At 43.9% G+C, this 23,733-nt stretch overlaps 1 protein-coding gene across 9 annotated transcripts in view; it reads right to left on the bottom strand.

Moving 5' to 3' along the window:
• Positions 1 to 23,733, bottom strand: part of MAST2 (microtubule associated serine/threonine kinase 2) — a 220,007-nt gene that overhangs the window by 24,796 nt on the left and 171,478 nt on the right. For 6 of the 9 annotated variants that reach the window (XM_062191219.1, XM_062191220.1, XM_062191223.1 and 3 more), the window contains 4 exons: positions 8,595 to 8,670; positions 4,926 to 4,946; positions 3,070 to 3,148; positions 437 to 591 (listed from right to left, as the gene is read on the bottom strand). In XM_062191219.1, the coding sequence (XP_062047203.1) occupies positions 437 to 591; positions 3,070 to 3,148; positions 4,926 to 4,946; positions 8,595 to 8,670 (331 nt within the window). The remainder of the gene's footprint in view (positions 1 to 436; positions 592 to 3,069; positions 3,149 to 4,925; positions 4,947 to 8,594; positions 8,671 to 23,733) is intronic. The other 3 variants (XM_062191222.1, XM_062191225.1, XM_062191226.1) reach the window with 1 other exon arrangement.

Here is a 23,733-nt window from a genome sequence, read left to right as displayed (position 1 = left end):
CCTAGGCCTATGGGTTCTGTAGCCAGTTAACCATCAGAATTGATATTTTACTCTCCTTCTACTGAATGGAGTCTTAACTATATATGAACTGCTAAGTACTTTTAAAGGAAAAGAGAGGCAGATTGCATGACAGCATCTTCAGATAGCTCTGAGGGTGACAGTTTGAGCTACACCAAAAGCCAAAAAGGGCTTGAGTACTACTGGACATGAATATACTATCACAAAGGTTGGCAAGTGACAGCCTACAGGCCAAGTATGGTCTGCTGCCTGCTTCTGTCAATAAAGCTAATATATTATCTGTGGATGACTGCATCCCACCCAGGCAGAATGGAGCATTCGTGCTGGAGGTGTATGACAGTCTACGATAGTCACATCTTGGCCCTTTACAGAAGTGCTGATCCCTGTACCATGCACACAAGCTGAGATCAGCCCTCACCTGAGGCTGCGGGAGCGGGGCCGCATGGCTGGAGACTGCCGTCCCTCCTCATCTGGTACACTCTCTGTGCTGAAATGCTTCGTCAGAAAGTGCAGCTCATCAGCTGTAGGCTGGAAAGGCAACTGATGCAGCTTCTCCTGTGAGGAGCATGATGACTGCAGAGGAAGACATTACAAACAGCACTGAGGACAAGGCCAGAGGCAGTTCAGGAACAGGGGAGGCCTGCAAAGGTTCAGGTGCCTTCCAGCTGTGGAAGCTGACAGCTATCCTCCTCTCCCTCCCAGCACCCCATCCCCTCAGCTGCACATTAAGCCCATCAGAGCCCTTGGCCCTGAGGAAGGAAGGACATGAGAGGCTTCACGGCTGTGCTGGAGTTGCACCCAGACTTTCACAAGCTGTGAGAAGCCCTAACTACCTAGGAGCCTCCTAAGGTGGTAAAAAGCAGGTTATTCTGCTTGGACCCTTTGCCTTCAGTGAAGTTCTCGGGTACTGGAACAGGAAGTAATCACCACATTGTGCTTCTTGGTTTGGGAATGTTCTTGGTATGCCCAACGGCAAATGGCATCCCCTGGGTTTTCCCTTGCATAGCCTGGAGAGCCACCCTGGAAGACAGCGTTTCCTAGGGGCTGTTATCCAGATGACTGCTTCACTGAGGCTGTGAGGGCTGTGTGAGATTGTGCCTGGACTCTCAGACACCAGCAGGCAAGGCATCTAGCAGGGAGCAAAATTACTTTTAGATCTGGACCTGCAGATTAGACTTGACCTGAAATAATAATCATGAATTCTAAACATGGTCCACTGCCTGAGGATTCCTGACAAGAACTACACAGAACACTGGAGGGAGTGTGCTGGCGTTGCTGCAGGAATCCCACACCTGCAACTCTCACTGTGGCAACCCCTTCAGCTCCGGGACTGGCTAAGAAAACAGACAAGCCAAACACTGTTGGCACAGTTCCACTGGTCTTTGGAGATTTAAATCCATTTCAAGTCGAAGCTGCAGCACCACACTGAGAGAACTCTGCTGCAACAAGGTCAATACCAAGTAAGAAATTAGCGTTGTTTTTGGCTAACAGTGCATGATTCTCCTATGGAATGCTGTGCAAACTTGTAGACAGCTAGTAGGTCACTACAGGGCTCTGTCTTGGCTACATTCTTATAAATGATTTAGACCAAAGCCAAAAAAAGAATTCTCACCTAACATGAATCTGGTATACCAAGGTAAAGTACGATAGGAAAAGTTGGTATTTTAAAGTACTACAATAAGCTAGAACAGGTGGAGTCCATGAAAATTTACTGAACAGAAATAGACACACACATATATTGACTTTTACACTGAGTCTAAAAATGTCATTTTTCTAAGTAAAGACTTATTGGAAGCCGGCGCCGTGGCTCAATAGGCTAATCCTCCACCTAGTGGCGCCGGCATACCAGGTTCTAGTTCCAGTCGGGGTGCTGGATTCTGTCCCGGTTGCTCCTCTTCCAAACCAGCTCTCCGCTGTGGCCAGGGAGTGCAGTGGAGGATGGCCCAAGTGTTTGGGTCCTGCACCCCATGGGAGACCAGGAGAAGCACCTGGCTCTTGCCATTGGATCAGCGCGGTGCGCCGGCTGCAGTGTGCCGGCTGCAGTGTGCCGGCCGCAGCAGCCATTGGAGGGTGAACCAATGGCAAAGGAAGACCTTTCTCTCTGTCTCTCTCACTGTCCACTCTGCCTGTTAAAAAAATAAAAAAATTTAAAAAAAAAAAAGTCTTATTGGAAAAGGGGTGTTTATTAGGAAAAGATCTTAAGCTTAACAGCTGCCAAAGACCAATGAGATCTCTAGAGAGATTTATTAAAATCTAGGTCAAAGGAGGTTGGGATTCAAGACTATGGACAAACTGAGCAGAGCAACCTGAAGAACGCTGCAAGTGATGGGGATAAGATCATTAGAGCTATGGCCTGTGAAGCCTGGAACACTTCCTGTTTGGCCCTTTACAAAACTGTTCACCAACCATATTATCCTGGTTTTAATCAAACATTGAGGAGAGCTCATTTTAGAATCCATTGTGCCTAATAGCAAGTAACACACAACCTGTTGTGTTTAGGCTCAAGACTTTGCTAAAAGAAAGACAGGCAAAAGTTTTAGAGACAGGTCTAGTCTTTTACTGATACACATCAAACCAGGATACCAAGTTAACAACTATTCTTACTTTTTTTGAAGGAAAAAAAAAAAAAAGGTGAACAAAGGAGGGGAAGGGTCCATAGGTCTTTGGGACACAGCAAGGATGATCTGTTCTTAGCTACATTTCCAAAAATAAGGTTGCAGAAAGAAGGGAAACCATGCTTGGGAGACCCCAGGCCTGATCTCATTAACAAAGCAAAAATCTATCCTCAAGCCCTCCTCTGATGCAACTAGGAATAATGGACACACAGAGAAGGTACTAGTTCATCCTCTCCAAAGGCATTTATGGATCTGGCTATGGATGTTAAGGGTTACCAGCCCTTTGCCCTACTCAAGCCCATCCCCAAGCAACCTGTTTGAATTTGACTTAGAGAAAAAATTGAGAACCATTTTGCAACACAGGATATATAGTAATAACCCTGGGGGATGTAATTCCTTAGGGGAAAGAAAGTATGACCATATTTTGGCTACTTACAGAGACAGTGGAGCTAGGCGTGTTAGTTCCATAGCCTGAAGAAGGTAAAGAGGCCAAAGACCAGCGCCGTCCATCAGTCCTACATAAGAAAAAAAAGATTAGGCAGTTTCCACAGGTCCCCACCCTGAGCCCAGGACCTGCCTGTCTTTCCATGACCACTTTGGGAGCAGGGCAGCTGATTCACTGGTGGGCTCCTCTTTGTCTCCAAACAGTACTGCTTGGTCCAGAACATACTTTCACATCTTTCCTACGTGGGATCTATTGTTGTGTGTTTTCCACTGCAAAGACAAACATCCCTGACTACAAAGGAGGGCACATGACTTTAAATAAGAACATTTGTTAGACAATTCTATGGTTTTGGAAGCAACAGGAGAGGAAACCGGCTACAGGCATCATCACAAGGGCAGAATTGCCATTGAAATGAAGCTATTTCCTTTTTTGAAGGCTCCAATTAAAGGGCTCTTTGGTCTTCCCAGGCCTACGGATAGACCTCCAGGTGGACTCTACCACCTGGGTCCAAACTGGGCCCCAACTGATGGCAAACAGTTATTGGCTGCTTAGGATTCATCAGGACCCATTAAACCAGCCTATGAGAATGTGTGCCAAGCAGGGACAGTACCTCACGAAATCAGGTGGAGGAGACATACCTTTGCCTCTGTATGAGACTTTGGGGGAGGCTTCCTGCTGCCCTCAACAGGATGCCCCCCGAAGTTCTCATCACAAAGAATCACAGTTATTTGCTTTACTGTAGAGGAGAAAGATCAAGCAGGTATCTGATCTGAAGGTTTTGTAACATAGCCGTGTGATCTTTTTGCCTGGGCTGGGATGTGATATAAAATATTCTTTCTTGTAGAGCTTGGGGGTATAGTCTGCTCTGGTGAAGTCAAGACAAAAACTTATTTGCTGCTACTTACAGAACCTTAGAACATTAGCAATGGAGGATCTTTAGAACTTAAGTACATATTAAAATTTGCAGACAAAAAACTAAGATTCAGAGATCTGGGTAATTTGTTTAAGGTCTCACAGTTATGGCAGGGGAGGGGACAGGAAAGGGATGGGACGGGGAGAAGAAGAAAAAAATGAGGAACAAATCTTGCCAGGCCTTCTCCTTCTGAAGCACTTCCCCCAACCTTCACCAACCTGAGCAGCTCTTCCTACCCTGTTCTGTAAGGAGGAGCTCAGGGTTCCATGCCACATGCACATGACTCAAACTTCATGCCACCCAGGCAGCCAACATGTGTAAATTCTAACTCTGCTGGAACCTAGTCTCAGAGACAGAGACATGTAGGAGGGCACTCCAACATGATGCTCTCTCTGACCTCTCTGTTGGGTCCTGCAAGCTGTATACAAGAAAGCAGGTCAATTCCAAGACAAAAATGAAACAAATCTAACAAGGGATGGATTTCATAACTTCTGTCAAATATACTTCTTCACATCTGAGTTTTTTTCCCCCCTTCTTTATAGAGAAACAGAAACCAGCCACATGCCAGTCACTTCTCAATGAAAAGCAGAGGCCAGAGTCAGATGGAAATAGAGGTCTCTATTTGCTCCAACTGGCCACCTCCCCACATGGCTAAGGAAAGCTGTGCGAATGAGGGTGACTTGTCCCTGGGCTCAGAAGCTTGGAACTATTCAGTAACTCCTGCCTCTAAGCATATGCTCTGAGCCTTGGTTCCAGCAGGTGCAGAGGGACCCCTAAGGGTCTCTGTGCTAAATATGCAAGGCCCAGTGTTCACAGCCACAGTCAGAGAAAAATCAAACTATCCAGTTCCTTCACCACACACAAGGTCACAAACCATATTGTCTGGCCATGCATAGCAGTTTCCCAGCCCCTGCCCCATCACATCTGCTATTACCTGTCTGCTCTGTGGCCATGGCTGTAGTGAAAAGACGTATGTTACAGTGAGAACCAAAGGGAACTGACAGCATGATCTGTCTGACCCCTGAACCATGGTCTAGCTTGGCAGAAGCAAACCTTTTGTTAAGGAGTTCAAACAACTTTGAAATTGAACTTGGGGCTGGCACCGTGGTGCGCAGTGGGTTAATGCCCAGGCCTGAAGTGCTGGCATCCCATACCAGCTCGAAGCGCTGGTTCGAGACCCAGCTACTCCACTTTCCATCCAGCTCTCTGCTATGGCCTGGGGAAAAAAGCAGTAGAAGATGGCCCATGCCCTTGGGCCCCTGTACCCATGTGGGAGACCTGGAGGAGGCTCCTGGCTTCAGATCGGCGCAGCTCCAGCAGTTGCGGCCAATTGGGGAGTGAACCATCGGAAGGAAGACCTCTCTTTCTCTCTCTGCCTCTCCTCTCTGTGTAACTCTGACTTTCAAATAAATACATAAATCTTTAAAAAAAAAAAAAAGAAATTGAACTATGGGAGTGATGGGTTTCTCCTTAGCACTTCATTAAAGCCATTTTTGTATGTAGAATACTCCAAATTAATGTGGTCCTGCAGGGCTCCTACCTGACCTCAGTAACCCAGCAACAAGCGCTTCCTGATTCTGTTTGGCAAGATTAAAACACTCCTCCTGACCCCACTTTGTTCCTACCTTCTTCTATAAGAGGACAGTCCACGGTTCCATGTTTCATGCAACCGAATAACATGTCATGCCACCTGGCATTGACCTGTTTGGGTCTCAGTGGTAAAACAAGGTCCCTTAATGCCCTAAGTTGGTCCCTACTCCTGAGGCCCTGTGAATGACGTAGACATAAGGAACCCGCCATTCCCTCTGCCTGAATTAGTTCACACAACAGTGTCCTTCACAGAGGCTTTACGTGACACCCAGTGGAGACTCCAGCCCCATCCCCTCATTCGTTCTGCAGCATCCTGGCCTGTTCCTTCGTGGTGTTTGTGACTGCATTTGGTTGCTTATTCACTTCTTGTCTGTCGACTCACTAACCATTTAATTAACAAGCACTGACTGGGTGCTAATGATGTACCAGGAGACGGCTTTTCAACAGATTTCAGTATCTCTACTAAAGATGGTTTGATTCCGATGGAGGTGAGACAAAAGCATGCAAATAAGAACATATCAGTACTGAAAAGCACTAATTTTAAAATAAAACTGGATGATTTGATAGAGAATGAGAAGGAGCTTTGGGTGGTTAGGGAAGGCCACTCTGAGGTAATGTGGAAGATGAGATATGAATAATAAGAATGAGTGTAAGTGTGAAGAAAGTAGGGATTGCGTCTATTTTATTACCATGATATAACTAAGCACCCAGCATGGTACCTTGCTCATAGTTAGGGCTCAGCAAATATTCATGAATGAATGGGAAGTGATTCAGCGTCACCTATGGGGATCTGGCCACAGTTCCTGCTATCCCAGCTCATGCTTAAGAGATTACTGTATTGTCCACACTCAGCCTGGACAGGAAGCTCGGCTGGAAACACAAATGCATCAATCCAGCATATTCTTATATTAGAAGTGATCCTACCTGGATCCTTGGTTAACTAACTGGAAGTTACATAGGGTAGGTATGGAACCAACCTGTATGAGATTTGTTTTCAGTAAAGTACTCAGGTCAGGAAGTACACCCAACTCAGCCATCACTTCTCTGATCTGGGACAAGCATTTGGCCTAGCAGTTAAGCTACTGGTTTGGACGCCTGCAAACCACAGAGAAGTGCCTAGCTTTGAATCCCTGTTCCACTCCTGACTCCAGCTTCCTGCTAATGGGAAGCCTGGAAGGCAGATGATGATGGCTCAAATGGTTGAGTCCCTGTTGGGACGGAATTCCCGGCTCCCAGCTTCAGCCTGGCCCCGCCCTGGCCACTAAGGATTAAACTAGTGAATCGGAATGTTGTTTGTCTGTTTCTGTCTCTAAATTAAAAACAAACAAAAAAATTTCTCTATCCTGTCCATATCCTTTCAGCTACAGAATCCTACAGAAGAGGGGATGATTTTTTCTGGGTTATAGCAGTGAGAAAATGCTGTTTCTAGGAACCTATTCTTTTAAGTATTAGAATTTTCTTAAGATGTATTATATTCTCTATCCATTAAATGTTCTAAATCTGGAGCTATATTTTCCTGGAGGTCTTAGTACTTAGAGACTAACTATACCAAAACCTTTTCAGAAATAATAATAAAAAAATTAAACACTTGAACTCAGTCAATAGTCTTCTTCTTCTTCTTCTTTTTTTTTTTTTTTTTTTTTGACAGGCAGAGTGGACAGTGAGAGAGAGACAGACAGAGAGAAAGGTCTTCCTTTTTGCCGTTGGTTCACTCTCCAATGGCCGCCGTGGCCGGCGCACTGCGGCTGGCGCACCGCGCTGATTCGATGGCAGGAGCCAGGTGCTTCTCCTGGTCTCCCATGGGGTGCAGGGCCCAAGCACTTGGACCATCCTCCACTGCACTCCCTGGCCACAGCAGAGAGCTGGCCTGGAAGAGGGGCAACCGGGACAGAATCCAGCGCCCCAACCGGGACTAGAACCCGGTGTGCCGGCGCTGCAAGGTGAAGGATTATCCTGTTGAGCCACGGCGCTGGCCAGTCAATAGTCTTAAAAGGGGCCAGTGTTGTGGCACAGTGGATTATGCCACTGCCTGTGACATCAGTATCCCATATCAGAGCACCAGTTCAAATTCCAGCTGCTCAGCTTTCAATCCAACACCTGCTAATGTGCCTAGGAAAGCAGTGGAAGATGGCCCAAATATTTGGGTCCCTTTAAACCCATATGGGAGACCTGGAAGAAGCTCTTGGCTCCTGGCTTCAGCCTGGCTCAGCCCTGACTGTTGCAGCCAATTGGGGAGTGAACCAGCAGATGGAAGCTCTCTTGCTTGTTCTTTTTCCTTCTCTCTGTCACTCTGCCATTCAAATAAATACAATAAATCTTAAAAAAAAAAAAAAAAAAAGAGTCTTAGAAAATTTTCCAAAAAAAATTACTTGTGTGTGTGGCTTGGATGGGCTCAACTCTGTCAGCTCATACTTCTCCTGGCAACAGACGGAACTATCAGGTTGCTGCTGTGGCCAGAGATGGCTTCTACCACTTGCTGAGAGGACAGAAATGAAGGAGGAATAAAAGGATGGCTCTGTAGGCACCATATCTTTGAAAATCCTTAGGAGACAAGAGAAAGCCAAATAGTGTCTTTACTCCCATGCAAGGATCCCTAGCTCTAAGCCAAGAAGAGAGGCATACAAGGCCCACAGGCCCTGGGAACTAGCTGTGTCGGAGGAGTAAAGTGTGATTTTGAGTGTTCTTTTCTCCTGGGTCACTCTAAAATAGCTTTCAGTTGAAAGTCTAACACTTCAGAACATACTTTCATAATACCAGGGACTTGTGATTAAGATTATAAAAATAAATCTATTAATTTTTATCTACACTCTCATTTGAACACTCAAATACACAGGCCACCTGGAAAGCAACACTTGAGCAAGATGATTATGACCTGGAGAGGAAAGCAGAGAGGGAACTTTGGTGGTAACATCCTTGCTAGAACAACGACTCAAAAGGAGGAGCCTGACACTCAACCAACATTCATGCATGTGTCACAGGTGTCAGTTACAGAAGGGTTTTTCTACCAACTTACCTACGGGCAGGAACAAAGGAAAAGTGAGCAGGTGCATTTGGAGAGAAATTCCGGGGGCTGTCCAAAGGACTGTTACCTGTGATGGGGAAAGGAAAAGGAACTTCTGTGAGGGTTGCTTCTAGGGAAGGCTGACATGACCTTCAGGCAAGAAATTTTAGGGCCAGTGCTGTGGCCAAATGGGTGAAATTGCTGCCTACATCTCACATGGGCGCCATTTGAGTCCCTGCTGCTCCATTTCTGATCCAATTTCTTGATAACACACCTGGGAAAGCAGCGGCCCAAGTGCCTGGTCTCCTACACCCACGTGGGAGACTCAGAAGAAGCTCCTGGCTCCTGGCTTTGGGTTGGCACAGCCCTGGCCACTGAGGCCATTTGGGGAGTAAACAAGCCAATGGAGAGCTCTCTCTTACTTGCACTCTCTCTAACTCTTTCAAATAAAATAATTTTAAAAATCTTAGAAAAAACCCCTCTGTAACAATTTGAGCAAGATAAATAAAGTATTAATGGAGTATAATCCGAACTAGAAAAATTATCTATTAACCATACTGATATAAATGACTGAATAAACCAATGGAAAAGATCAGTGAGAACAGAGGACACCTGAACATCCCTACCAACCAACTTGACCTGACTCTTAACACTATACCAAACAGTAGAACATACATTCCTTAGCAAGACTCAATAAATTTAAAAAGATTTAAGCCATTTAAATATGTTTCTTATCACAATAAAATTGAATCAGAATTCAGTAACAGACAATGGTATAAGTTACAGTTATACAGAAGAAATAGTTCTGGTTTTGTACAGTCACCCTGCATAAAGGGTAACTACAGATAATGATAATGTACTGTATATTTCAAGAAAGCTAGAAGAAAGGGTATAGTATGCTTTTAACACAAAGAAATGAACATCACACAATATATTCAAGTATTAAGACATCACATGGTTGGGGCTGGTGCCATGGCATAGCGGGTAAAGCCACTGCCTGCAGTGCCAGCATCCCATATGGGCGCTGGTTCGAGTCCCAGCTGCTCCACTTCCAATCCATCTCTCTGCTATAGCTTGGGAGAGCAGTGGAAGATGGCCCAAGTGCTTGGGTCCCTGCACCCACATGGGAGACCCAGAAGAAGCTCCTGGCTCCTGGCTTCGGATCGGTGCAGTTCCAGCCATTGTAGCCATCTGGGGAGTGAAACAGTGGATGGAAGACCTTTCTCTCACTCTCTCTGCCTCTGCCTCTCTGTAACTCTGCCTTTCAAATAAAATAAATAAATATTTCAAAAAAAAAAAAAAAAGGTACCACATGGTGCCTCACAAATGTGGGGAATTTTTATGGGTTGTTAAAAAAAAAAAAAGAAGGGTGAGTGTTGCCTAATGGTTAAGATGCCAGAGTCTTGAATCAGCGTGCCTGGGTTTAATACTTGGCTCTTATGGGCCAAGGACCTCAATAGACATTTTTAAAAAGAGGAAATCCAACTGGTGCCGCGGCTCACTAGGCTAATCCTCCGCCTGCAGTGCCGGCACACCGGGTTCTAGTCCTGGTAGGGGCGCCGGTTCTGTCCCGGTTGCCCCTCTTCCAGGACAGCTCTCTGCTGTGGCCCAGGAGTGCAGTGGAGGATGGCCCACGTGCTTGGGCCCTGCACCCCATGGGAGACCAGGAGAAGCACCTGGCTCCTGCCATCAGATCAGTGCGGTGCGCTGGCCGCAGCGCGCCAACCGCAGCGGCCATTGGAGGGTGAACCAACGGCAAAAAGGAAGACCTTTCTCTCTCTCTCACTATCCACTCTGCCTGTCCAAAAAAAAAAAGAGGAAATCCAAATGGCCAACAGACACATGAAAAAATGTTCAAGATCACTAGCAATAGGGAAATGCAAATCAAAACCACAATGAGGTTTCACCTCACCCCGGTGAGAATGGCTCACATTCAGAAATCTACCAACAACAGATACTGGCGAGGATGTGGGGGAAAAGGAACACTAACCCACTGTTGGTGGGAATGCAAACTGGTTAAGCCACTATGGAAGTCAGTCTGGAGATTCCTCAGAAACCTGAATATAACCCTACCATGCAACCCAGCCATCCCACTCCTTGGAATTTACCCAAAGGAAATTAAATTGGCAAACAAAAAAGCAGTCTGCACCTTAACGTTTATTGCAGCTCAATTCACAATAGCTAAGACCTGGAATCAACCTAAATGCCCATCAACAGTAGACTGGATAAAGAAATTATGGGATATGTACTCTATAGAATACTATACAGCAGTAAAAAAACAATGAAATCCAGTCATTTGCAACAAAATGGAGGAATCTGGAAAACATTACGCTGAGTGAAATAAGCCAGTCCCACAGGGACAAATATCATATGTTTTCCCTGATCAGTGACAACTAACCAAGCACCAAAAAGGAAACCTGTTGAAGTGAAATGGACACTATGAGAAAGAGTGACTTGATCGGCCCTTGCCCTGACTGTTGATGAATAAGTTAATACTTTGTCCCTTTTAGTATTTTTTTTCTGTTTGTTCTACTTAATACTATTGGTTGAATTCTGTAATTAATACACAATTATTCTTAAGTGTTGAAACTTAACTGAAAAGTGATCCCTGTTAAATATAAGAGTGGGAATAAGAGAGGGAAGAGATGTACAATTTGGGACATGCTCAAGCTGACTTGCCCCAAACGGTAGAGTTAGAAACATACCAGGGGATTCCAATTCAATCCCATCAAGGTTGCATGTACCAATGCCATCTCACTAGTCCAAGTGATCAATTTCAGTTCACAATTGATCATAATGATAGGACTAAGAGTCAAAGGGATCATATAAACAAGACTAGTGTCTGCTAATACTAACTGATAGAATAAAAAAGGGAGAGAACGATCCATCATGGGAAGCGGGATACACAGCAGACTCTTAGAATGGCACATGTCCTAAACAGCACTCTGGCCTCAGAATCAGCCCTTAAGGCATTCAGATCTGGCTGAAAAGCCCATGAGAGTATTTTAGGCTGGAAAGCCAAGACACTCTGTCAAAAAAAAAAAAAAAAAAAACCTAAATGAAAGATCTCCATGAGTGAGATCCCAGTGGAAAGAACAGGTCATCAAAGAAGGAGGTACCTTTCTCTGAAGGGAGGAGAGAACTTCCACTTTGGCTATGACCTTGTCTAAATATGATAAGAGTTGGTGAACTCAAAAGGCTTCCATAGCTTTGGCAACTCATGACAAGAGCCTAGGGTGATTACTGATGCCATAAACAAGAGTGTCAATTTGTTAAGTCAACAACAGGAGTCACTGTGCACTTACTCCTCATGTAGGATCTCTGTTCTTAATGTGCTGTACATTGTGATATAATGCTATAACTAGTACTCAAACAGTATTTTTCACTTTGTGTTTCTGTGTGGGTGCAAACTGTTGAAATCTTTACTTAATATATACTAAACTGATCTTCTGTATAGAAAGAGAATTGAAAATGAATCTTGATGTGAATGGGATGGGAGAGGGAGTGGAAAGGGAAGCGTTGTGGGTGGGAGGGAAGTTATGGGGGGGGGGGGAGAAGCCATTGTAATCCATAAGCTGTACTTTGGAAATTTATATGCATTAAATAAAAGTTAAAAAAATTAAAAAAAAAATACTGGGCTCTTCCCCTGCTTCCAGCTTCCTGATGATCTTAGAATGCAGAAATAATGGTTCCTGCCACCACCCACAGAGGAGACAGGGATTGCATTCATGCCTCTTGACTTTGGTTCCCCTGCCATCTGGGGAGTGGACCAGCAGATGAAAGCTCTCTAATAACAGCACTCTAGTAACTTTTTTAAAAACCAATAACAAAATGATTTCTGGGAAATCCCCAAATATTTGGAAATTAAATAATACACTTCTGAATAATCTGTATGTCAAGTTAAAAGGGAAAATAGTATTCTAAACACTACATAAAAATGAAAACATAATGTCAAAAACCACTTAAGCAGGTCTTGAAAAGAGAACTACATCACTACATATCTATAATAGGAAAGACTCAATTTAATTACCTCAGCTTCTACCTTTTTTTTTTTTTTTTTAAGATTTTATTTATAGGGGCCGGCACCATGGCTCACTTGGTTAATCCTCCACCTGTGGCACCGGCATCCCATACGGGCGCCAGGTTCTAGTCCCAGTTGCTCCTCTTCTAGTCCAGCTCTCTGCTGTGGCCCGGGAGGGCAGTGGAGAATGGCCCAAGTGCTTGGGTCCCTGCACCTGCATGGAGGACTGGGAGGAAGCACTCGGCTCCTGGTTTGGGATCGGCGCAGCACCGGCTGTAGCGGCCATTTGGGGGATGAACCAATGGAAGGAAGATCTTTCTGTCTGTCTCTCTCTCTCACTGTCTATAACTCTACCTGTCAAAAAAAAAAAAAAAAGATTTTATTTATTTAAGAGGTAGAGCTACAGAGAGTGAGAGGGAGAGACAGAGAGAAAGGTCTTCCATCTGCTGGTTCACTCCCCAAACGGCCACAACAGCCAGAGTTGTGCTGATCCGAAGCCAAGAGCCAGGAGCTTCTTCCAGGTCTCCCACCCGGGTGCAGGGGCCCAAGTACTTGGGCCATCTTCTACTGCTTTCCCAGGCCATAGCAGAGAACTGGATCAGAATGGGAGCAGCCAGGACTTGAACCAGTGCCCATTTGGGATGCCGGCGTTTCAGGCAGAGGATTAACCAGCATGGACCCCCCTTCTACCTTAAAATACGGAAAAAGAAGAGCAAATGAAGCCCAAAAGAAAGGAAATCACAAAGATCATAGTAGAAATCAATTATTAAAATAATCACATAAAACTATCAAATACAAATACAGATCTTTTTCAGATAAATAAAATTAAAACCAATAGGTACAGCGATCAGAAAAAAAAGGACACAAATTACCACCAACATTAGGAATGACATTCTATAGGTAGCATCAGCAGAATGATAAGGCAACACTATCAAGACCTTCACATTTAACTTATTTGATAACTCAGATGAGACTAAAAAAACACTAGAAAGATAAACTACCAAAGCTCAGGAAGAAATAGATATCTTGTGTAGTCTTGTATCTAACTAAAGAAATTAAATTTATAATTTAAAACTTTCACACAAAGCGAACTCTAAGCTCAGATGACTTCATTGGAGAATTCTGTGAAACATTTTAAGAAACAGTAATATTTCTACACAAATTCTTCTGGAAAACTGAAAAGAAAATATTCCCAACTCATTCTATGAGGGCATCATTAGTTTGATACCAAAGCCTAAGTACAGATTAATATTCCTCACAAATACAGATGTATATTTATAAAATTCCACTAAATTGAATATAATAATATGTTAAAGGGCTGATTTATCAGGGCCAAGTGGTGTTTACTCCAGGAATACAAGCTGGTTGGTAATCTGAAAAACAAGCGTCAGAACTCACCATATAGGTTAATAAAGAAAAAACACAATTTGTTGGACATAGAAAAAAGATTTTATTAAAAAAAAAAAAAAACAACCAGCAATCAAGGTGGGTATCTGGCCCAGCGGTTAAGAAGTTGGTTAAGGGGCCGGTGTTGTGGTGCAGCAGGTAAAGCCACCACCAGTGACACCAGCATCCTATATGGACACCAGTTCATGTCCTAGCTGCTCCACTTGCGATCCAGCTCCCTTCTAACAGCCTCGGAAAAGCAGCAACAGATGGTCCAGGTGCTTGGCAACCCTGCCACCCACGTGGGAGAGCCAAATGGAGTTCCAAGCTCCTGGTTACTGCCTGGCCCAGCACTGACTGTTGTGGCCATCTAGGGAGTGAACAAGTGGATGGAAAATCTCTCTGTCTCTCCCTCTGTTTCTAGAACTCTTTCAAATAAATAAATAAATCTCAAAAAAAAAAAAATTGAAGCCAATTTTTCCATCATCAAAATTCCCCAAAGAACACAATATTGCCAACCAATCAAAAGGGGGCCACCAAAACTGCAGAGCAACCAGAACTGGTATGCAACCTAAACATGCACCTCTTAACCTGAGCTTCAATCTGTGGGAATTTTTACCGCCCCCACTCCCTACCCCCAGGAGCTTGGGAATTAAGCTACCTGGACTCCTTTCTTGCACGTTGCAATAAACATCTACTTCCTTCCACCTGGGTCACTGATTGGCTTGCTATGCATTAAGTGAGTGGCTTCCGGTTTTGTGGATTCTACAATATGTCATGTACAGTTTATGACAGTCCACCATATGGCACTAATAAAGGTATCATATCTTAAGTACTATATTAAAGCTTAGTTTCATTCTTATTTTTATCTAAAAAATGAGGGTGGGTATTTAGCATAGCAGTTAAGATTTCACTTGGAATGCTTGTGTTCCATATTGGAGTGGTGGGTTCAAGTTTTGACTCCATTTTTTTTTCAAAAAATTATTTATTTATTTGAAAGAGTTACAGAGAAGGAGAGGCAGAGGCAGAGGCAGAGAGAGAGAGAGAGAGAGAGAGATCAATCTTCCATCTGCTGGTTCACTCCTCAAATAGCTGTAACAGCCAGGGCTGGGATAGGCTGAAGTCAGGAGTCTAGAACTCCATCCAGGTCTCTCATGTGTTTGGCAGGGGCCCAATACTTAGGCCATCTTCCACTGCTTTCCCAGGCACATTAGTAAGGAGCTGGATTGGAAGTGGAGCAGCTGGGATTCATACTAGTGCCCATATAGGAATGCAGCACCACAGGTAGCAATATGACCCTGCTACAACATGGCGCTGGCCCCGACTCCATTCTTGATTCCAGTTTTCTGCCATTGCACACTCTGAAAGGGACAGGTGATGACTGATGTACCTGAGTCCCTCCCCTCACATGGGAGACCTGGACTGAATTCCCAGCTCCTAGCTTCCACCTAAGACCATCTGCACTTGTTATGAGTATTTGGGGAGAAAATCAGCAGATTTCAAACACATAAAAAATATTTTTAATGAGTAGAAGTGTTAATATTTTTTCAACATATGCAAACAGATCATCTTTGGAAAATGCTGCTTTTGGAAAGTTCTAAGTAGTAGAATGACAGGCACACAGTAATATATTAGAAAAAATATCCAGCTCTAAAATTTAGAATGGACTCGATAAAGAAAAAGACTTATTATAGTATTCTTCAATAAATCAAATGAAAAGTGATTAGGGCCTCCATAAGATCATGATAATGAAGTCAGAATGTGTTCGCCCAGAGTTAGTTTGCAACAGCTTCTATATTAAAGGGTTTTTCTGAGCCTTAAATTGAAGCTTTGATGATTTCTACCAGAACTAAAGGCATCATATAGTAAATCTATTCCAGTGTCAAAAGGATAAGTACTTATTAATTAATCAATTTTTAAGGTTTATATGTTTGTTCATTAGAATTTTTTTAGAGTGGATCCACACTTCAACATTTTATATGCTTAATATGGCAGTCACAGAAAAGAAATGGTTGTTGCCAGGAGATAACCAGAAACAGACCACTATGTATATTATGGAAATTTTGGCAAAAAGCAACCGTAGTTCAAGGGGGCAATAATGACAGATTCCTATCAATAGGAAGCTGATGAAGTAACTAACAAGCCTTCCTTCCCACTGGCCAGGCTCCAACAGACTTTGCAGAAGATGCTATTTTTTTTTAAAGATTTATTTATTTATTTGAAAGTCAGAGTTACACAGAGAGGGAGAGAGGTCTTCCGTCCGATGGCTTACCCCCCAGATGGCCGCAACGGCCGGATCTGTGCCGATCTGAAGCCAGGAGCCAGGAGCTTCTTCCCCGTCTCCCACACAGGTGCAGGGGCCCAGGGACTTGAGCCATCTTCTACTGTTTTCCCAGGCTATTGCAGAGAGCTGGATCAGAAGAGGAGCAGCTGGGACTTGAACTGGCGCCCATATGGGATGCCAGCGCTTCAGGCCAGGGTGTTAACCTGCTGCGTCACAGCGCCAGCCCCAGAAGATGCTATTCTGACCACCTTTTACCAGGACTACAATTCAACTTTAATGCCAACCAAATGGAGTTGATGTAGATCCCACAGGAGAAGAGTCCCTAACAGGACTGCTTCACTCCTTACAGCAGCAAGGCATTCAGACCCACAGTAAATGTGGAAGTTCCTATAGTCCTCTTGAGATTGAATAATTCGCTAGAACCCTTCACAGACCTCAAGAAAGCACTATGCTTATCACTATAGCTTTATAGTAAAACTGTAGTTTTATTATAGCAAGGGGGTGAGGCCTGGTATGGAAAGCAGTACTCCTGTGCCCTCAACTTGGGAAATCAGGGAGCATATCCTTCTGACACATAAATACGTTCACAACCAGAAGGATCTTCCGTGCTTTGGTGTCCAGAGTTTTTACTGGGATCCATTACACAGACGTGGTTGATTAGATTGTTCTCTAAATGACTGAGCTCAATCTCTGGCTCCTATCTGCTTTTCTGAAGGCTGAGTTGGCCCAAAGTCTCAGCCCTCTGGTTTTGTGAGCACCCCTTCCAATCTACCTAGGTGCCCACAAAACGTCAACTCATTAAGCATAACAAACACTCCTAAAACTTGGGAAATTTCAAGTTTTTTAGAAGCTCTCTAATAGGAACTTAGGACACAGACTACAGAAATTATTTTTACATCACAGATATCAGATCTCCCAAATTTGTGCTACTTTTACTGTGTTTTCTCTATTTCTCCAATATTCACCTCCTCTTTAAAAGGCCAAAATTGCTACAGCTTTGAAGTTTGTGAGAGAATAAAATCAATAATTTGAGTTGGTCTTATTTTGTAGGAGGAAAGACAAGGATTTAGAATATTAACATTTTTGAAGAAAATATTTAAACTGATCCTCACTGATGACTTATGTGTCCAGTTCTAGCCACAGAAAAATCACATCCTCAAGAAGAACCCTTCCTTAGAGCTAGGCAGAAATGCCTCAGCAAGCAGACTTTTCAACTTTGCCAAGCAACTTAGCAGTTGGAAGAGACAGTTCAAAGGCAAGTAATCACACATTTTAGAGAAATCAGCTATAATGAAACAAAAAACAGAACTGGAAGCCGTCAGTTGACCTTGAACCAGCTGCTTCCCTTACATGGCTCAGTTATAAAGGAATGTAATTATACAGCAAGCACCTGTGTAAACACCATCCAGGGAAAGAATGCCATCTCCCCAAAGCCCTCTACACAATCCTTCCCATGTGAAACTACTGTCCTCCTCTACTTTAGGCCAACATTTTCTTGATTACCTTGATTTTTATGACAACCATTTTCCTTATTGCTTTACCAACTAAGTATGCATCTTTAAACACTTTAGTTTCTCTCTTACATACAGTTTATTTTTTAAATTATTTATTTATTTGAGAGCAGAGAGAGAGCTCACCTACTGGTTCACTATCCAAATGCCTGTAATAGCTGAGGTTGGGCTGGGGCTGAAGATGTGAGCCAGGACCACAATCCAGGTCTTCAACTTCAGTGGCAGGAACCTTGCTTGGGTCATCAATGCTGCCTCATACAGTGTGCATTAGCAGGAAGCTGGAGTGAGGAGCTGGAGCTGGCAACTAAAACCAGGCAGTCCAATGTACTAGTAGGCCACATGCCTACTCCCTCTTAACAATTTTATTTTGCATTTCCACAATAATGAATTAAACCATATTTTCATGCATTCATTGGCCATTTGAACTTCTTTTGTAAACTGTGCAATTCTCCTAGCCCTTTGGCAGTTTTATGTGTCTTAATTATCTTCTCCTATTTTGTGGCATGCTTTTTCATGGTAACATTCTTTTGTAGCATTATATACTTATATATTTATTTTGAAAGAATTAGGGAGAAGCAGAGAGTGAGAGAGATCATCTAACATCTACCCTCTGGTTCACTCCCCAGATGGCTGTAATGATCAGCACTGTGCCAGGCCAAAGGGTCTCCCACATGGGTGGCAGGGGTCCAAACACTTGGGTCATCTTCTGCTGCTTTTCCTAGGCCGTTAGCTCTCCATTAGAGACCTGGATTGGAAGTGGAGCAGCCAGGACACAAACTGGCCACCCATAGGGGATGCCAGGGTTGCAGGCAGTAACTTTACCTGCTACCCCCATGACATTATCCCCTCATGGTAACTGTCAATGATCAAAAGCTCTTAATTTTTACGTAGTCAAATTTATCGTATCCTTTACATCTTGTTTTTTTGTTTTTGTTTTTGTTTTTTTAATTTCCCTTGGGGCCAGCACTGTGGCACAGCACATAAATCCTCTGTCTGCAATGCTGGCATCTCATACAGGCCCCCATTCAATTCATGAATACTCCAATTCTGATCCAGATTTCTGCTAATGAACCTGGGAAAGCAGAGGGGTTGGCCCAAGTGCTGGGCCCCGTACCTACGTGGGAGACCTGGAAGAAGCTCCTGGCTCCTAGATTAAGTCTGGCCCAGCCCTGGCCATTGTGGCCATTTGGGGAGTGAACCAGTGGATGGAAGATCAATCTCAATATCTCCCTCTCTCTCTCCCTCCACCCCCAGCCCTTCCCTCCCTCTCTGTAGCTCTGCCTTTAAAATAAAATAAATATTTAAACAAAACTCATAACATTTAGAACCTGAAAATAGAAGCAAAAATTTTCCTGTCTTGATGACAAAGATATTTTCTTATATCTTTTCCAAAAGTTTTATCCCTCACATTTAAATCTATAATTCACCTGGAATTGATTTTTGTGAACAGACAAGTTTGTCAGTTTCTTTACATGGGCATCCAATTGTCCTAATACCACTTAGTGGAAAGAATCACTTTGCCAACCGCTCTACAGTACCACCTTTGTCATAAATCAAGTGTCCATGTATGTGTAGGTTTGGTTCTGGCCTCTTCATCTTCCTTCTCCTAAATCCATTCTTCTTTATCTAAGTTAAAGGGGTCATCATCCATTAATCACTTAGGCAGGAACTCTGGAGACAGTTCCACATTATGCTGATTTAATCTCCCACACATACTTCATGTACTTTTCCTTGTGTCCTTATTAAACCTATTTTCTACACTGCTTCCAGAATAAAATTTGGCCACATTACCCATCACTTGTTAACTTTAAGCCTTCATTGTTTAGATTAAGAAACAACTTTTGGGGAATCTGATAAACATTTACCTAGGAAAATGAACAGAGATACATGTACATGTATACTTGGTTAGGAATATAACTGAGAATAACTATGGAGCACCTAAAACCATTGTGGTCCACAGATCTTAGGCTAAAAAAAATTCATGTCATGGATATTAATATCTGAACTCTATACATGGCATACAGCTCTCTAATGACTTTATACCTAAAAATCATTATCCAACTAGCACTTTATAATTTAGTAACACAGATTATAATGGTATCTACCCTTAATTTCCTACATACTATTCTATTTGACACTTACAGATCTTATGTTGTTTGGAATGACCTTTTTTTTTTTTTTATTTGAAAGAATTACAGAGAGAGAGAGAAAGAAAGAACATGCTTCATCTGCTGGTTCACTCCCCAGGTGGCTGCAAAAGCCAGGGTGGAGCCAGGTCAAAGCCGAGAGCCAGGAGTTTCATCTGGGTCTCCCATGTGGGTGGCAGGGGCCCAATTACTGGGCCATCTTCTGCTGCTTTTCCCAGACCATTAGAAGGGAGCTGGATTGGAAGGAGTAGCTGGTACATGAATTGGCACCCATATGGGTTGGCGGTGTCCCAGGCGCTGGCTTAACTCTGTATGCCACAATGCTGGCCACAGAATGACCTTTCTACCATCATCCAATGAGCTAACTACAGAAGAATTTACTTAAATGACTACCCAAGCATCCTGGGTATACATTTACTATAGCCCTTAACATATAAGGTTGAAAACTGTTCCCTAGGAACACAGCTTCCTCTGCAGCTCTCTCAAGTGATGACTATTTACATGTACACACCCCTGTGCCACTGGACCTAGTTAGGATAGATATCCTGCTGGCTCTTCATTTCCTCTTAAAACCACCCAGGTTTGAAATCAGACCGCATCATCGCACTGTCTTAACCATTACCATCACTTGCTGAAGCCGCCTACACAACTTTCGGATATTCTCTTCACTCTTCAAAGGTTTTACTTCTGCACCACTGACATTTTACTTACCATCACTTCTGTCAGGAATTAGTTCAGAGTTCTCATAGAGGATCTTTCCAATGTCCTAGTCTCTAGAGAAAGCCACATGAAATTGCTAACTAGTCTCACTTTATGTTTATGATCAATCACTAACCTAGCCTGTTCAAACCACTGGAAACCAGACCAATTTTTTATTTATTTTATTTTATTTTTTTATTTTTGACAGGCAGAGTGGACAGCGAGAGAGACAGAGAGAAAGGTCTTCCTTTTGCCGTTGGTTCACTCTCCAATGGCCGCTGCGGCCGGCACGCTGCAGCCGGCGCACGGCGCTGATCCGATGGCAGGAGCCAGGTGCTTCTCCTGGTCTCCCATGGGGTGCAGGGCCCAAACACTTGGGCCATCCTCCACTGCACTCCCTGGCCACAGCAGAGAGCTGGCCTGGAAGAGGGGCAACCGGGACAGGATCGGTGCCCCGACCGGGACTAGAACCCGGTGTGCCGGCGCCGCAAGGCGGAGGATTAGCCTGTTGAGCCACGGCGCCGGCCTCCAGACCAATTTTTTAGTGCATTCTTTGTCTCATTCTTGTGAGAGACTATTTTATACTTTATTCTCTCTCCTCAGGCTCTGAGCAAATCATCCCACTTTCCATTTCAGTGAGAAAAAAAAAGTAATCAGAAAAGAACTCCAGTAGCTTCATACCACATCCACCTGTCACCTGTGACATATTCCCTACTTCCACTCCTATTACTGTGGAAGGACTACCTTAGCCAAGCTTCTGCTTATTTGCCAGAACCCATGCCCTCTCAATTACAGGAGAACACTGAGCCAGCCATTCCCCCTGTGCTCCTATTTTAAAATTTCTTCTCTCTATGAAATAATATCCATTGACATATATGCAAGTTGAATTTTTTTCTAAATAAAAAAACTCTCGATTCCTCACCTATATTTGCTTTTCATCCCTGCCTTTAAGAGCAAATCCCTTTGAACAAAGTGTCTACAGTTATTATCTCCATTACCTTCTCCCTTTCTGACTTTCAAATTAGTTTTTTTAAAGATTTATTTATTTACTTGAAAGGCAGAATTATCGAGAGAGGTAGATCTTCCATCTGCTGACTCACTCCCCAAATGGCCACAACAACTGGGGCTGGGCCAGGTGGAAGCCAGGAGCTTCTTTCAGGTCTTCCAAGTGGGTACAGGGGCTCAAGGACTTGGACTATTCTCTGCTGCATTCCCCAGCCATTAGCAGGGAGCTGGATTGGAAGTGGAGCAGCCAGGACTCAAACCAGTGCCCATATGGGATGCTGGAGCTGCAGGCCACAGCTTAACCTGCTGTGCCACAGTGCCACACACCCCCACCCCCATCAGGTTTTGCTCCTATAACTCCATCAAAACAGCTAATCAATGTCAATACTGACATCACATTGCTACCTCCAGCTGGCAATTCTCAAACTTCATCTCACTTATCTGTCCACAGCATTTGGCTCAGGTGATCACTCTATCTCTATCTCACATTCTTAAAAATGTTAATTTATATGCTAGGAATTTCTGAGCTATAACAGTAAGAAAAGTTTGTTTTGTTTCACCTAATAAACCCCTTTTAATTACAAACAAAGTTTATTTATTTATTTCCATCTATTTGAAAGGCAGAAAGAGAGATCTTCCATATGTTGGTTCACTCTTCAAATGCCTTCAACAGCCAGGGGTGGGCCAGGCCAAAGCCAGGAGCCCAGAACTTCACTGTGGTCTCCCACACGGGTGGCAGAGGCCCAAGCACTTAAACCAACACCTGCTGCCTCCTAGCATGCATTATCAAGGAGCAGGAAAAGAAGCTGAGGAGCTGGAATTTGAACCAGCATTCCAATATAGGATGTGGACATTAAAAGTCCCAGCTTAACCCACAGTGCCCACTCTTCTGTTTCCTGACACATTCTTCTTTTTTTAAAAAAGATTTATTTATTTATTTGAAAGTCAGAGTTACAGAGAGAGAGGAGAGGCAGAGAGAGAGAGGTCTTCCAGTGATGGTTCACTCCCCAGATGGCCGCAACGGCCGGAGCTGTGCCGATCTGAAGCCAGGAGCCAGGAGTCAGGAGCTTCTCCCAGGTCTCCTACGTGGGTTCAGGGGCCCAAGGACTTGGGCCATGTTCTACTGCTTTCCTGGGCCATAGCAGAGAGCTGGATGGGAAGTGGAGCAGCCAGATCTCGAACCAGCACTCATATGGGATGCCGGCGCTTCAGGCCAGGGCGTTAACCCACTGCACCACAGCGCCAGCCCCAACATACACACACACATTCTTCTTATATGGCTTCCAGACTTCATACTCTTCTTTGATCTTTCCTTACTCCCCTGACCTCTAAAAACTGGAATGCCCTTGGATTCAGTCCCTATATGTATACTCTTTCTGTTTATGCACTCCCTAGGTGATCTCATCTAGATACACAGCTTTAAATTTTTTACATGCTGACAACTAACATTTATATCTCCAGCCCTACTTCCTCCCTGAAATCAAGACAAACATACTAAATTACTCACACAGATGGCCAGAAAATGTCTCAATATATCTAAGGACCCCAAGCATTGGAGGCATTCGGGTCAAATGACTGTTTCTTAGGTGTGGGGTTTCTAGATGACACAAACTAGTAAGATATGAGTTAGGAAAAGTTGACTAAAAGACAGGAGTTAACAAGAACTAGGAATCTAGGGATGGGTGTTGTGGTGCAGTGAGTGAAGCTGTTGCTCTTGGGATGCCCACATCCTCTATTGGGTGTGCTTGGGATCAAGTCCCACCTCTGCTTCAGATCCAGCTTTCCGCTAACACACACCTGGGAGGCAGTAAGTGATGGCTCAAGTACATGGGTGCCGACCACTCCATGTGAGACTGGAATGGCATTCCTGGCTTGGCCTGGCCCAGCCTTGGCTCCGACCACTCCATGTGAGAGACTGGAATGGCATTCCTGGCTTTGGCCTGGCCCAGCCTTCCTGTTGTGGGCATTTGGGGAGTGAACCAGCAGACAGAAGATCTCTCACTTTCTTTCTCAGTTGTTCAGCCTTTCAAATAAACAAAAATAAATAAATAAACTTTAAAAAACCCTACAAGTGGCCGGCGCCGTGGCTCAACAGGCT

This window comes from Lepus europaeus, chromosome 5, assembly GCF_033115175.1.
Source record: "Lepus europaeus isolate LE1 chromosome 5, mLepTim1.pri, whole genome shotgun sequence".
NCBI classification, from domain to species: domain Eukaryota; kingdom Metazoa; phylum Chordata; class Mammalia; order Lagomorpha; family Leporidae; genus Lepus; species Lepus europaeus.
The sequence above is the reverse complement of the archived record's forward strand: the minus strand, read 5'-3'. Positions and strand labels throughout refer to the sequence as shown.